General features: G+C 41.0%; 3 protein-coding genes across 4 annotated transcripts in view; 2 read left to right on the top strand and 1 right to left on the bottom strand.

The window, feature by feature from the left end:
• On the top strand, positions 1-1,900 carry LOC115626940 (endoplasmic reticulum-Golgi intermediate compartment protein 2). The gene is made up of 3 exons (XM_030522456.1): positions 1-291; positions 363-1,172; positions 1,242-1,900. Exons 1-3 carry the CDS (start codon positions 171-173, stop codon positions 1,658-1,660), a joined length of 1,350 nt encoding a protein of 449 aa, XP_030378316.1. The 5' UTR covers positions 1-170; the 3' UTR covers positions 1,661-1,900.
• Positions 1,812-16,678, bottom strand: part of LOC115626942 (arginase-1) — a 26,977-nt gene continuing 12,110 nt past the window's right edge. Inside the window, exons 4-5 of the mRNA XM_030522458.1 lie at positions 4,259-4,358; positions 1,812-2,307 (exon numbers count right to left, since the gene is read on the bottom strand). Of these exons, the coding sequence (XP_030378318.1) occupies positions 1,954-2,307; positions 4,259-4,358 (454 nt within the window). The 3' untranslated portion in view covers positions 1,812-1,953. The remainder of the gene's footprint in view (positions 2,308-4,258; positions 4,359-16,678) is intronic.
• LOC115626939 (protein elav) lies at positions 10,279-15,607 on the top strand. 2 transcript variants are annotated; one of them, XM_030522455.1, is made up of 3 exons: positions 10,279-10,416; positions 12,071-12,385; positions 13,879-15,607. In XM_030522455.1, exon 3 carries the CDS (start codon positions 13,953-13,955, stop codon positions 15,411-15,413), a length of 1,461 nt encoding a protein of 486 aa, XP_030378315.1. In that variant the 5' UTR covers positions 10,279-10,416; positions 12,071-12,385; positions 13,879-13,952; the 3' UTR covers positions 15,414-15,607. The 2 variants fall into 2 exon arrangements, with proteins under 2 accessions (XP_030378315.1, XP_030378314.1); XM_030522454.1 differs by having other exon boundaries at positions 13,945-15,607.

Below are 16,678 nucleotides of genomic sequence, written 5' to 3' on the forward strand. Positions count from 1 at the left end.
TGTGATTTTCTGTATTTTTGTGGGCGCGCACCGTGCGGAGTACGTGGCACTAATGATGCCGTGAACGCTGCACAATTAAATCTAATTATTTGAATGTATTATAATTGCCCTACATCGAATAAATTTAACGTCGCACAACAACAACAAACATTGAAAAGCGCACACGCGAGATGACAGCCACGCTACGTTACCGAGGCGATAAGAGCAATTTGCTTGAACTGGCCAAGAATCTTGATGCATTTAAAAAGGTGCCCGAGAAGTACACAGAAACAACGGAAATTGGCGGCACACGTGAGCGTTGCATGAAGACATATTATGTTGAATCATAATTTATAAATATGTATGTTTGTCTTTAATTGCAGTATCGCTGGTTAGCCGTTTGCTCATCATTTATCTGGTTTATACGGAACTGCGTTACTATTGGCATGAAACAGACATTATTTATCAGTTCGAGCCAGACATAGCGCTGGATGAGCAGGTGCAGATGCATGTTGACATCACAGTGGCAATGCCCTGCGCTTCACTGTCTGGCGTCGATCTAATGGACGAGACGCAGCAGGATGTCTTTGCCTATGGCACGCTGCAGCGCGAGGGAGTCTGGTGGAAAATGTCAGATTCGGAACGTGCGCACTTCCAAAGCATACAACTCACCAATCACTATCTGCGCGAGGAGTATCATTCCGTAGCGGATTTACTCTTCAAGGACATTCTACGTGACCGCCACGAAACGCACACCGAAAAGACAACGGGGCCAGAAAAGTCACCGGCTCCGGCTGGCGCTATGCCAGCTGCAATGCAATTACATCAAGCACACCAAACACCTGAAATCAAATACGATGCTTGCCGCTTGCACGGCACGCTGGGCATCAATAAAGTGGCCGGCGTCCTACATTTGGTGGGAGGTGCACAACCCGTTGTGGGCCTCTTTGAGGACCACTGGATGATTGAGTTTCGACGCATGCCGGCTAATTTCACGCATCGCATTAATCGGTTGAGCTTTGGCCAGTATTCGCGCCGCCTTGTACAGCCCCTGGAGGGCGATGAAAGGATTATCACTGAAGAGGCTACCACGGTGCAGTACTTTTTGAAGATAGTGCCCACAGAAATCGAGCAAACCTTCTCTACCATCAACACCTTCCAATACGCGGTGACGGAAAATATGCGAAAGTTGGGTGAGTGTGGGAAAACTTTAGTGTGCTACCAGTCGGTTCAACTTCTTGTTCAACTCTTTCCTCTTATAGACTCTGAACGCAACTCATATGGCTCACCGGGTATATACTTTAAGTACGATTGGTCGGCTCTCAAAATTGTAGTGCGCAATGACCGGGACCATTTGGTTACCTTCGCAATACGCCTCTGCTCTGTCATATCGGGCATAATTGTCATTTCGGGTGCTGTAAACGCGTTGCTGGTAAACATCCAGCGACGACTGCTACGTATCTTTGCACCGGGCGTATATCAACGCATGTCAGCCGCGCCGCAGCCACCAGCAGCGACACATGGACATCGCACATTAGCAGGACCTGCGACAACAGCCGCTGCAGCAGCTCCAGTACCTGGCATTAGTATAGGCAACGAATTGCTCAACACTGCGAATTTAATGGCCAGTGTCGATATATCGGCGTATTTGCCGACGGCGCCACCCAAGCCTAGCATTTAGCATCAAATTTCCTGCTACGATAACAACAGGACAGCGACAGCAACAAGAAATTGAATATACGAGTTCATATTGTAGTCTCGAACGGTCACAAAAGTCTACGGAAATCAACCTTAAAAGTTGCTGTTTATATGACATTCCTGCAATTTTTTGATTGGTTTCTCTCATTTGATTTCATTTTTATTATTGTACGTATGTATGTAATCTAATTTAATATTAAGCATAAAGTTGTACATAAATATATGCCAAGCGATGTGCGATTTAAGTGAACACGCCCCGACCTTCGCCCCCTTAAACTATCCCAATATGCCAGTGTCGATGTTGCTCCAAGCCCCGGAGCGTCGATAGCCAAACATGCTTTTCAGTATCTCCAGGCCCGAATCTACGGTGGTGCGCACATCGTGCTCGCTGCCCAGCTTCGGATTTATTTCGACCAGATCGACACCTTGCACCCGTTTCGTGTCACGCAGTGCCTCCACAATGCTGATGCCCTCACGCAATGTGAGACCCCCACGGACTGCAGTTCCCGTGCTGGGTGCCACATGGCTGTCCAGTGCATCAATGTCGAAGCTCACATGGATCTTGTTTTGTGGATTTAGTGCGTCCAGCGTCATCTCAATAATCTTCGGCACACCAACTCGATCAATCGACTGAAATTAAAAAAAAATAGGTAGAATTAAAGAAAGAAAAAATAAATAGATCATGAAGTGTGAGAGGGCTTTGGGTGGCTCTCCCCACTGATAACCCCAAGCACTACCTCAATTATGCTCGTATACGATAGCCTATTAATTTCGAATAATGCTGATGTAATACTAAAATCTGTTGGAGTCCACATTTTAGCGTTCCGACATTACAAACAGAAAAATAAACAATAACTAATAAGCCCGAGAATGGCCTTTTTGATGGATGCCGGTTTGGCTCCCAGTTTTTCAAAGCGGCGAATAGAAAATGGTCTTGATAGATATTAAAATTTTATTCGATTTTATTGATGTACCCTTCGAAAGTTCAAAGATAATTTTCAAATCGAATTTTCTAACAACCTCCAAACCACATCTCCGCTAAAATACGGTGAAAACTCTCTTGGCCGGACACTCACGGTCGGCCAATTTTCGCCCGCCCAAGGGGAGTATCCGCTTAAGGGGATACTTAAATACTTTATACACCGACCGCCGAAGAGAGTGTCCGGATAAAAGAGGTGTCCGTTGAGGAGTTTTCACTGTAGTATTCACAAGTACACCTAATTCTGTTTTTACACGGTAAATTCATAAAAATCATATGTTATTTTAAATCGTGCTAAATGGAATAATGTCGTGTAACCATATAAAAAATTTTTAATTTTTAAAACAGCAAAAATAAATAAGCTAAAAACAAATAGGTAACAGGGAAATGTGTTCGTGTAAAAACAGAATACCGACTGTATAACTTCTGCATAAAATATACAGATTTGAACTTGAATTTGGCGTCACGAATTACGTTGGTAAGCTTCTTCGAAATTACACGATCTAATAAATAATATTAATACATCATTTTATTTCTAAAACACAGCAAAAATAAATAAGCTATAAACAAATACTTGTAGGTAACAGGGAAACATGTTCGTATTAAAAATAATAGTCCTCCGATTATTTCTAAATACTATTCCCGAACTACTGTCGTTTATGGTACAATTACGTCATTAAAAGCTCTCTCCCAAGAAACGCCATTCAACGGATCTGTGGATTGCGTTACCTTTCTACTACTATTGTATGAGGTGTTTGTATGCTATTTACAGATCTAACTGTATTAAAAGCACAAGCAAATCTCGCCATTGGCTGAGCTAAACAGTAAATGGCGGCCATTGACGAGCTCTTCAGACGACGGTCTCCGATTGCCAAATCGCCAAACTGTACAAAGCATCAATTGTGTCGCATCTTTAGCCTCCCTACGTCGTTCCCTTTGCGAAATTCGCCGCGCATATTCCGATCGAACTAATGAGCTATAATAAATTTTCAGCTTAGAACCATTAAACCATTTTTCAACAAACGCTGATTTTGCACGAGCCATAAATAATGGCAGGCAACGAGGCAGCCGAACGAGGACAGGAGCGCTGCTGAGGACGGAAGTGTCTGGGCACGTATCAACCACCGTGAGATCGGAAGCGAGCACTATGTGTAATGCCAATGCAATGTAACGAACTATGCCAGGGGGAGTTGGCAAGGACTTGTGATATCGCATAGTAGGGAGTGTTGCGTGCTGGAGGGTGCTAGCCAGCCAGCCAGCCAGCCAGCTAGGCCAGGCAACCCCTATAAGTGCTGAGCTTACAACGTAGGTCGTCGGCTTACAACGCACACACACATATACATATATATATATATACATATATATGTATATGCATGTATGTATATAGGCGATGTAATTTTGAGGCAGTCAGGCACGATCGTCATTTGATCCTTTTAAGCAAAATAAAAAACCGGAATTTAACAATTTTTACAACTGCCACGAAAACAACAAATACTATATGGTAGCTAGAAGGATCTCTCTCTCCCTCCCCCCCCTCTCTCTCTCTCTCTCTCTCTCTCTCTCTCTCTGTGTGCGTATGTGGCTGCTGCATTACATACTTACATCCATGGCATAGGCGCGTATACCAATTTTGTTCATTATGAACGCCTCGTAGGGGTCAACGTCCCGCAGCCCAATGTAAACCAACTGATCCTTCGGCAAACTGAAATGAGTCACAGAATTAAGAATGGGTATGAAAAACAAAATATAAATACATCTAGTGTACTGATCGTATGTATGTAAGTAACTAAGCAATAGACCATATGTTGGTTTCTGTCTATAAAACCATCGATTCGGGTTCAAGTTAGGGTTTATATGTGTAGAGACCGTCATGGAGCCTCGTTCATTGAAGCCTAGCAAGTGTTGAAGAAATTCCGTTGTTAAATGAGGCACAAGTACATTGGTTTGAGCTCAGCGAACACATACTATATTAAGTATATATATTATTATACGATCCTCGTTCTCGTTCCCGAATTCGATCAACTTTTGCGGACTCAACGTAACATTTGTGTCGGGATTGTATCTATGTGGCAATAACAACAACAGCTGCTGGCAGAGCTTGGACAATTCAAGATTCACGGGAGCTAGCTTTAGCTCTTATAGTCTCTGAAAAATTAACTTGTACTGCAAACACATACATATAAGGCATCTGTGTACATAATTTGCTGACTGTAGCTGTTATAGTCTCTGAGATCAAGACGGACATACGGACAGACAGATAGGTCTAAATCATGCCTAAATCATTCCTGATCATGCTGTTCAATAATCTATATATCTATATATATAAAAATGGAAGTATGTATGTATGCATATATATGTTCCGTATAAACTCCGAAACCGCTCAACCGATGTTGATCAAATTTTGTGGCAATATTCAAAATAGTCCAATGGGTAATCCTGTGAAGTTTCGTGGCGATTCGTCAACGCAATCAACCATCGTTTTCTGTCTTATTGCTGCACATTTTAAGATGTTCGACAGTCACTTTTTACTCTGTTTGCAAGTGTTTCATTCGTAAATAAATAAAATTGTAAAATCGAATTAAAAAAAATACAGCCACCTACAAAAAATTTTACCATATAAAGTTCATTATTATGACTATTATTATTTTTGAATGCATTGTGCATTATTTAATCAAAATTTTCATTTTTTGGTTCCCCCCTTTTGTAAAAGCTGCGTACGCCCTTGCCTGTGATACAAACGATTTGATTACAAAATTGCTTTTCGTATCAAAATTTTGTATTTCTGAGGATATGGAAATAAGATTTCACATTGAGAATGTTTCAGTTATATCTGATGGTTTTTGCATTACTGCTGGGTCGCGAAAGGTGACTATGGATAACCAAAAATAAAAATAATTTTTAAAATGGTTGCTTTTTAGCATTTAGTAGGACCATGAGGAAATAAAGTTTATGCATAGCTTCAATGCGAACGAAGACAACTTTTTAATTTATTTTCTACACAGATCTCATTTCTGACAAATTGTATTTGAATATAAATTATTTAAATATAAAACATAAACACAAGTTTCGGCAACAATATCGCCAATTTAACAATGGCTTTCATCCCTCCCCAATTGTTCAATTCAATTAGCTTTAAGTTGAAACTGTAAAGTTAACTAACTTGATTGTTTCTGGCCATGCCATTGATAGCATAAATGTGATTGTATGGATTCGAATTTCTTGGAAATTGTATGATATATTCTAGAATTTGAGATAAGGGAGACGGGTTTTGAGTTGTCTAAGACAGTGAATCAAGAGATTATCAGGCGTGGTATATTGTGGGAGAGAGTTCATTATCTTAATTGTTGGGGTGTGTATTTGAGTGTAGTTAAGTTTTAAGCCTTTAAGTTGTATATTAGTGGTAACTTTGTCGATAATTTGAATACTCTAATACCAGTCTGGCTAGGCACCTAGATCAATTCAATTTTCTGAAATTTTGTGCCTACTATGGCTCCAACCATTAAAACAATAATGTTGTTGATGATGGTAATGTCTGGGAGCATGTCTGAAAAATTACGTATATATCTGTCTTATGTATGTTTAATGTTAATAATGATCTGCCCTAACGTATTACCGTTTTCAACATGAATCTTCATGGGATTGCATTTCTTATCAAATTACTTAATATCTTGATTTCATAGAAGAAGTAACCTCATTTCTTGTTCAATTTATTTTTAATTTGCTACTCTAATAAATCTCTTTTTATATAACATATTGGCAGAATATAGTATTTTTAATTTTCTTCCGTCCGTGAAGATTTCATATGATCGCAGTTTAAGCACAAATTATGGTTGTTTCAGAGTACACATACACCTAATTCTGTTTTTACACGGTAGATTAGTTCCTAAAAAAGTCGAGTAAAAAAAAAAACGTGTAAAAAAAGACATTGATCATATGTTATTTTGAATCGTGCTAAATGGAATAAAGTCGTGTAACCATATATAACATTTTTAATTTTCAAACCGTGTAAAAACAGAATTAGGTGCATATGTATAGTACACTTTTGTACATACATATATAATAGACATTTATTAAACATTTTGATTCTATTTGCATTTTGATTGTTCACCAACATTTCTCCTTAGAATATGAATATTATTATGTAAAAGCACAATATCCTGGAAATGTGTACGCCTAAAACGTCGATTATTATAATTAAAATCTTCAAAAATGTAATAGAAACTATTCTTTTTAGATCTAAAAACTAGTTCTAATCGATGAAGGATGTTAGCTTCCGCAGAGAGAGAGAGAGAGAGAGAGAGATAGAGATCCCAATGGGAAATGAATATGTACATATATCCTTTTTGTAAAGCATTCGCCATCAGCTAGAACAACTCATTTATGCATTTATGTGAACTCGGCTAGAAATTCAATTTCCAGCATTTGGCTAGGATCGGGAAAATAGCAATTGCAATGAGATCTCACAGGAGCCACAAACAAAACAAGAATGTCAGGGGAAAAAAGGAACACATGCCACGATTAAAATGGCATTGACATGCAGTCCTGCAAGTCCTGATCCTCCCCTTCTGATGTCTGACTGACTGACTGCCTGCCTTCGTTCACTCTCTTTCTCCCTCGCACGCTCTCACTTTCACACACTGCCTCACCCTTCGCTTTGCCTTACTTTCTTTGGCCTTTTGCCCCCTATCGCTTTGTCGCCTCTGTCGCTGCCTCGACGTCGGCTTCGGCTTCTGCTCCTGCCTGCTGCTGCTGCTGCTGCTGCTGCAACCAAACGCGATCGCGATCGCCAGCTCGCGCGGTGTCTTATGGTAATTTTTATGATTATTATTATTAGTTTCGGGAAAAACTGCATCTGTCGTGTGCGTGTCTGGCTGGCTGGCTGGCTCGCTCAGCTGCTGAGCCTGCGCAGAGCCCGAGCGGCGAGCGTTTGTGCAGCGAGACGTGCAAAGTTAAAAGCAAGCCAAGGACCTCAGCCATAGCAGGCACATGTGCATGCATACATACATACATATGTACATACCTACAATTATAGGTATGTATTTGGCTCTGTATGCATGGCTGTGTGTAATATGTAAATGTAAAGCCACCGCCTCAGGCTGCGCACGCAGGGGTTGATGAATCATGTGGCTCTTTCCTGCACCCTGGCAGACTGTTTTATAAGCATGTTCCAGCCTTCTACATACCTACATATATAAATACATTTACTTGCACATTTTACGTACATATATAACAACATATATATGTATGTACATACACAAAAATAATGAAATGAAATATGTTGCATTTGTTTCTCATTATTATTGGTGAGCAAACAATTTGCAATTTCGTTTTTAAATAAAATATGTGTTTTTCCAATAAAGACTGCTTTTTCGAGCCACCGTATATATGTCCACATTCATACTTCTTGATCAAGTTTGTTCATCAAAAGTGATATCGTCTCTTTCAAAGTACTCCCCATCAACTGGGACTGCCAAAGTTTGATCCAGCTCTCTCTCTTTCCGGATGTGCATTTTCTTTCATTTTTCATGTCTTTGGCGATGTCAAATCGGTCTTTTTTCAGGTCCTTTGGAACGAATTTTGCTTCAACACGGCGCAAACCCAAATCATTAACTACAATGTCCTGAACGGTTGGCGGACCCACAAAAAAAATAAAATAGAATTCAAATCAGCTCACTTAGAGCGATACCTGGCGGTTGTTCCAGGAACTTTTTATTCAAACCCATACACATATACTATCTATGTACATATCCATGTGTGTGTGTGCACCATTGTTTCTTCTCCTCGTACTGCGATTGAGCCTGCATTGGTTTTTTAGTTTAGTCATTGTTTATTCAAAATATATAACAAGAGTTAAGGGCGGCTGAAGCGGCAGCGGCAGCGGTGCTGTTGTGGTTGTTGTTGTAATCTTGTTTCTCCTGCCTTTTTAATCCCTTTGTTTTTGTTGCTGCCGATGCTGCTCACCATTGTAAGTAGTCAAGGTGTTGTTGGATGTTTTTGGCACAAAGGATGTATTTCTACTAGAGCTAAAGGATTAGGAGTGCCGCATCCCTCTCTTCACACTCTCTCTTTCTCTCTCTCTCGCCTTTTTGATGCTGGCAATGTTGTAATAAACGTAGCATACCAAGCGGCGTACGCTGCAGCAATAAAAATATCGATCGAGCAGAAATAGCTGTCGCAATTAATATTATCAAAGATCCTTATCGCCGAATACAGTTTGTTTCTATATGTGAGTGTGCGATATTAGTGTCGCACCACAAAAAGAGTGGGCAGACAGATATGTATGTACTTATGTATACATAGAAATGTTTGCTTGCGTATATGGGGTCGCGTTCGAAATGACCAGCGATGCAAAAAAAAAATACGCTTATCATGTATTTATGTGCTATATGCGCGCACGCACCAAAAACACTTGCGACGCCGATCTGTCTGAACAAGATGCGTTGGACAACCCCCGCTGGCTCCCTGCTACAACAGCATCATATACCAGATACTTTGCAAAGCAAAAAAAAAAGAAAACCAACCCTTGGCGAAAAACTTGCTTGTGTTTTTGTAAGCGATTTGAGTTACAATTTTTATGGTTCGCCTGCGTCGCCAGCAACAACAACATTAACAATGTGGCTTGCGTGTAAATTGGAACAGACAGGCGGCGACTCTGACGGCCGACTTTCATTAAAATCAGCACATGGAAACGGGTGGCAGAAAATAACAGGAAACCAGCACACACAAGTACATACATATGTATGTATATCCATATGTACATACATACATGCATACATATCTACATATACAGGCGTAATTAAGCACACGCATGCCAAAAAGCATGTCCTGCCGGCAATGGGTGGTTGTGGTTGAGCTGCTGTTGCCGGTAGTGGTAGTAGAGTTTTTGTTGTTGGGTAGGGGGTGTACGGCAATACAGAAACAACCCTAGATACAGCGGGGGTTGCTTCAACTGGCTGCCTGGCCGGCTAGACGGCAGTGCAAAAACACAAAAAACACACACACACACATACAAACAGCCCTCTTCTTGGCATGCAAGCAGCAGAGTTTGGCAAGGATATGGACACACATACACACACACACATTTATCCGTATGTATGTAGAACGCATGCATTATAAAACGGTTGACGACCTTATCCTTCCAACGCTGGAATGCCGACAGTGTATATGTGTGTGTGCTTGTATGGGTGCCAGATTACCGTCCTACGCGATATACATTAAACAATAATCGATTGGCAGCACCCATCTAGCACAACCAGCTGGCAACGCTTAACACCAGTCAGAATGGAGGTCTGGTCCAGGTTCGATTGTGCAATATAAGTAGTAATACAAATTACAAATGAACCATGCATATGAATGACCAAATTGCAATTCCTACAGCGGGGAGGTATACTATAACATTTTTCCAGGCTACTATAGCTACTGGAAAGGGTGCTCTATCTCGATGCCTGCACTGCCGCGCTGCTCTCTCTCTCTCTCATTCGCACTCTTGCTTTAGTAGTCGGCCATTTTGATTTTTCCCGTTTTTCGTTGCCACTGCCACACACGACTCTCGCACGCGCTCAACGGCGGCGCCAGCTCCTCTAGTTCATTTCCACGCCAAACGTCGTACGCCGCAGTCGCAGTCGTATTCCTATACGCTCGTGTGCGTTGTCAGTGCTTGCTCTTTTTGCAATTGATTTTTTTTGAAAGTAGTAAAAGAATAGCGACAACAATTCATTAAACAAAACGTATAGTGCAAAGAGTACAACAACAAATCCAACGTAAGCGCATTTGATTTGTGTAACGTATACCAATGACAACGGCAAAAAATTTGAGAAAACTAAATGATGCATAATTGTGCAATTATAATTTAATTTTTTTTTACAAGTGTATAACGCATACGGAAAAATATACATATGTGTACATACATATGTGTAAAACGCAATATAATAATGTGCAAATCGGATGAAAATAGGCATAGGAAATTAAACCAAACGGCAGTGCAAAAAGTTCAACAAACTTGCACAGACAAAACTACAAGCGGCAATAGTAGCACCAGTTGTTGTTGTAGTGTTAAAAGGCACCGTAAATCTACTGCTAATGCGCTGCTGCTGCTCTGTGATGTGTATCTGTGAACGCGCGTTCTATGTGTATAAGTGTGCGTGTGTGTGTGTGTGTGTATGTCTCGTATGTGTGTGTATGCGAGTAGCGAAAAGGGCGCAGCTAACATCGATTTTATGCGCAGGAGAGCATTAATACCGCCAACAACAAGAAATAGTAGTAGACATTGATTGGTTCAGATTTCAGTTTAGTAGTAGGTGTAGTAAGAAGTATGTAGTAGTTTTGTTTAGTTGCAGTACCAACCCAACCGCATTGTGTTAAAATGGCAGCGTGCGCTAAAGTTTTGTCGTAAATAAACAAAACGCCGGCCAATAACAAAAAGAGAGTATACGAATGTATGTGAACATTAATCGTCATACCTGCATGTGTATGTAAATAGTATACAATAGTAAGCCATAGTAATAGTAGTGAGTACCAGTGAGCGTAACGATCGTTGATGCACAACAACAACAACACCATCAACAATATCAGAGTAAATGTGCGGAAATACAAATTAGAACAATTCAAAAGCGACTAAATAGAAAAGTAGTGTTCATTTGTATGTACATACATATGTGGTTTTTCAAAATTGAGACAAGAGCAACCAAAAACATCGCTAAAAGTAGCGCGTGTTTTAATTTAATAAGCGGCGCGTCGTCTAACAACAACAATGTACATATATAACAAATACAACAATAAAATTATAGATACTAAATAGGCTGGTGTATGAGTGAGACTTTTCATATGGCTGTGTATATATAAAAAGTGCTAGCGCTGTAGCATTTAGTTTATAACAAAAAATTAAAATTCATCTGTATGTATAAATAACAGCAACATATGTACGTACGTATACACACTTATGAACATTTGTATAAAAAGGAGCGGGAAGGCGTGCTCTCATTGCTCATACGTCACACACACACATCCACAGACAAGTTCGCTGCAGCAAAAAAAAAAAAACAAATCAGCGAAGAGCGGCAACAATAGAGAGATGTTGTTATAATCAGTTTTGAAAAAAAGCGCAATAAACAATAGCACAGACTCAAAATTGTGTAACAAAAATGTTGCTGCTTTTTTTTTTTTTTTAAATATGTATAGCATGAATGCACGTTTGTATGTGCGAATGGTAAAATCTGACTCTGGTATTGTTGCTTTCTGGCCGTTAGCCCGCCCCCAACTATAGCTAAATACGTTTCAAGTGCAATTTGTCTGTTGGAAAAAATCGATAAAATCGATTAGCGATAATGAAACGACCTGCTGAGGAAATTCACCAGTTTAACATATTTTTGTTGTTTTTTTTTTTTTTGCTTTTTTGTTTGTACCGACAATCATTAGACGATCACGACGTCCACGCTAAGTATTAGTAAAAAAATACTATTGGCAAATTCAAGGGAAAAGAGGCATTTGCAAAGCGGAACCCTGGAGCAAGCAAGAAAGCGCTGCAGCTCTTAACTAACTAGCTAGAGAGGAGACGAGTTGCGCTGGTTGGCTACTGCTATTAGTTAGAGCTGCGTGTTTTGTGAGGGGCGCGAGCGTACAAGGAGTCGAACCATAATTTCCTAATTTTTGGCAACATAAAACAACCACAGGAGTCCCCACACAAAAATCAAACATACATACATAGAAGAATATCGTTCAAAACTAAAACAAGTGAGTATTAAAACAAAGTTTTTCAATACACAAACATAAATTCAACATTCATGTGGAGGCGTGTGAAAAGGATCTTTTAATTATATTAAGTTCATGCCTGCAAACTTAAGAATTTAGATTGCATGACGACATGTCACTGGGTACGTCGCATCTAATTTATTGGATGGCTTTAACATTATCATTAATATTTCATTTGACTTTTTTGTTTGTTTGCAACACGCACAGGTATTGAAAGCCGACAGCGGCGCTGGTTAACCAGCATTGAGAGTTTGGTTTGTGTGCTCTCTCTCTCTTGGTTTGGGTTATGAGTATATCTGTATGTGTGAGTTCGTGCAGTTAGTAGTTTTCATTTGACCTTTTGACTTCCCACCAAACACAACAGCGGTAAAAAGGAGCAGAAATTTGCGATAGAACACTCAAGAATACAATAGAGTGCGCGCACAACGATCGTTGCAGCAGCCATTGCACAGATATCGTTATCGCTGCGGCGTTGCCATACAGAATTTGCATTATTAAAGGAGCAAGTACTGTTTGCCAGCCAAGGGGGTGGCATTATCCTATTGCATATTTAACCCTTAAGCAAAGGCAAGTTTTCTTTTAAAATACAAATGTATACACACATGCACATATATACACATATATACATACATATTTATAGCATAAACATGCATTTTTGCAAAAGAAATATTATAACTTGTTTGTTTGGCTTTTAAGGGTTGTTCGTTGCTGCGCACCAGGGGCAGCCGAATGCTCATTTTCGTTTCGAACTTTTTTTTCAACATTTTCTCTAAAAGGGGGTGCATGATGGCTTACATACATACATATGTATGTCCCTGTTTGAAGTGTGTGTGTGTGTGTATGTATGTATTACATAACTGGGTTTGGCTGGCCCGGTACGTGCTTTGTTACAATTTCCAACAGCAACAACTAAAACCGCCACATTTTTAAGGGCGAGTAGGTGCGGCACAGCAGCATAGTCCTGAAAGCCTTGTGAGGTCCTGTAACTGTGCTCAGAAGCATCGCGTGCTTGCGACATAACTGGTCTTGGCCACGGCAAAACAATTTATCATTTAGTTATTTATTTTTTTCGAGTTGCTACTAAAACTTTATTAACAAAAAATTGATGCATAGATAAAAAATAAAAAAATAGTGCTGTGGATGTGTGAACGAAAAAAGGTTCTAATTAACTCTTGGTTTAAAAATAAGTAGGTACAGAAAGTTGTATACTGGGCACATACATATGTATCTGATTACACTTACATACATAAGTATATATTTGCATATGAATAAAATTGGATCAAAAGGTGCATAGTGTGAGGCACAGGGTACCGGCAAAGTGTATCTCTGATAATCATAGATAAGGGCGGTGTAGGTCTAAGTCAACACTAACAACATTTACAAACAAACCCTGACAACAACTAATAACTAACAGCTCTTGCAAATGGTTTAATCTTGACATTTAACTCTTTCTTCCATGCGCTGCGACTGCGTTGGTCCCACCAAACCTACCAACGTGCCCTGCCGTTTCCAACAACAACAACCCGACTTGATCTTACCAGTGGACTTCATGATGGCTAACACTGGAGCCGGTGGCGTCGAAACACAGGCCCAACTAATGCAAAGCGCAGCTGCCGCGGCCGTGGCTGCCACAAATGCTGCCGCCCCCGTACAGAATGTGGCCGCAGCCGCTGCCGCCGCACAATTGCAGCAGCAGCAACAAGTGCAACAAGCCATTCTGCAGGTGCAGCAGCAGCAGACACAGCAGGCCGTGGCCGCTGCTGCCGCAGCCGTTACACAACAGCTACAACAACAGCAGCAGGCAGCCGCCCAGCAGCAGCAACAACAGCAACAACAACAGCAACAACAGCAAGTGGCCGTCGCCCAGCAACAACAGCAGGTCGTTGTTGCACAGCAACAGCAGCAGCAACAACAACAGCAGCAGCAACAACAGCAGCAGACCAATACCAACGGCACTGCAGGCCCGGCACAGAACGGAAGCAATGGTAGCACAGAGACACGCACAAATCTGATTGTGAACTATTTGCCTCAGACCATGACCGAGGACGAGATACGCTCATTGTTCTCGAGCGTAGGCGAGATTGAGTCTGTAAAACTGATAAGGGATAAGTCGCAGGTGTATATCGATCCATTGAATCCACAGGCGCCCTCGAAGGGTCAAAGCTTGGGCTATGGATTCGTTAACTATGTGCGCCCACAGGATGCAGAGCAGGCGGTGAACGTGCTGAATGGCCTGCGGCTGCAGAATAAGACCATTAAGGTGTCATTTGCTCGACCCTCTTCTGATGCCATTAAGGGGGCCAATCTGTATGTTTCCGGCCTCCCCAAGACTATGACACAGCAAGAGCTGGAAGCCATCTTTGCGCCATTTGGTGCCATTATTACATCGCGCATCTTGCAGAATGCCGGCAACGATACACAGACCAAGGGTGTTGGCTTCATACGATTTGATAAGCGAGAAGAGGCAACGCGCGCCATCATTGCGCTAAATGGCACTACACCCTCAAGCTGCACCGATCCGATAGTGGTCAAGTTCTCAAACACACCCGGAAGCACCAGCAAGATTATACAGCCCCAGTTGCCGGCGTTCCTCAATCCACAGCTGGTTAGACGCATTGGCGGAGCAATGCATACGCCCGTCAACAAGGGCTTGGCACGCTTCTCACCCATGGCTGGTGACATGCTAGATGTGATGCTGCCCAATGGGCTCGGAGCGGCAGCAGCAGCGGCCACAACTCTTGCCAGTGGCCCTGGGGGTGCTTATCCCATATTTATATATAATCTCGCCCCCGAAACCGAGGAAGCTGCCTTATGGCAGCTATTCGGCCCCTTCGGCGCTGTGCAATCCGTGAAGATTGTCAAGGATCCCACAACGAATCAGTGCAAAGGCTACGGCTTCGTCTCCATGACGAACTACGACGAGGCGGCGATGGCTATACGCGCCCTCAATGGCTATACTATGGGCAATCGTGTGCTGCAGGTCAGCTTTAAGACCAACAAGGCCAAGTAAAGTATGGACAGTCGAGAGCAGCAGCAGCAACAACAACAATAACAACAACAACTACAGTGCAGCTGCAGGAAAAGTAGCGTGACGGAAAGTAAAAGAAATTACACACTCATAGACACAAACACACACACACACATACATTACTGATTTAGTTTAAACACTCAAACACACGCGAAAGCAAATTAATCATACATATATATATATATATATATATATAAATATGCATGGTCTAACGGTAACTAAGCGCAACAAAAAATGTTTGTGTATAACACACACACAACCGTACCCCACCCCAGAACCCCCTCCCCCTTCACAGACAGACACACATACCGACGCGGAGCTAGAAGGAGCGTTAATGCAACGCCTCTGTAATACACATACTTCCGACCCGACCCCCTCCCCCCACTAGTCCGCAACGCGCTATAGGTGGCTCCAAGTCTCGTCATCGTCTAAACAACGAAGCGGCTCGCCCGCACTCCCCGGCGGCCGCCGTTGCAATAGCAAAATTTATGTTTAGCATTTAAGTAAAATTAAAAAAAAAAGAAACAAAAGAAAAGAAAAAACGAAAAGCAACAAAAACAACTTAAACTAAAACGTAACAAATTGGTAAAGTCGAGCAAATGCAATAAACTGTGTTCCGGCAACAGTTGCAGTCGCAGTCAAAGAGGAAGTCGCAGTCAAATTAGTCGCAAAAAGAAAACTACAAAACAAAAAAAAAACAAAGAAATCAACAAAAAACAAGTAATTATATTTAAATTAAAAAATACTAGCAAAAGCAAATTTTAAATTTAAAACTAAGTAAGCAGTAAAGAAATCTTCCAGTAACAAAAAGTAAACAAGCAACAACAACAACAACAAATGACAGCTACACTCCAAACATTTTCTACAACAACAACAAAAGATGATGCTTTAAAAAAGCGAAATAAGAGGAAAAACAAGTGTGAACAAAATGTGCAGACGTTAGTTTGTGGGGGCGCAGACTTGAAAAGTATTTAACTTGAAAAGAAGAAACAAATTAAAAGCCATGCGTTTATATACATACATATATTTATATGTATGTATATAATTGTGTGCATACATGGAGGCTGCTACAGTATTATACGAAAAAACCTACTTAAAAGGCAAACAAACAAATTTAATAATTAATATATAAATATATTATATAAAATTGTATGTTTTGTGTAAATTTTCTTTTCATATATACACATATTAGTATATATAAAAGAAGATGTGTCTCGCTAGCTTGCAAAACTGATGTCTGTCACAAA

Source organism: Scaptodrosophila lebanonensis, unplaced genomic scaffold (assembly GCF_003285725.1).
Source record: "Scaptodrosophila lebanonensis strain 11010-0011.00,11010-0021.00 unplaced genomic scaffold, SlebRS2 tig00000089-arrow-pilon, whole genome shotgun sequence".
Classification (NCBI taxonomy): Eukaryota; Metazoa; Arthropoda; class Insecta; order Diptera; family Drosophilidae; genus Scaptodrosophila; species Scaptodrosophila lebanonensis.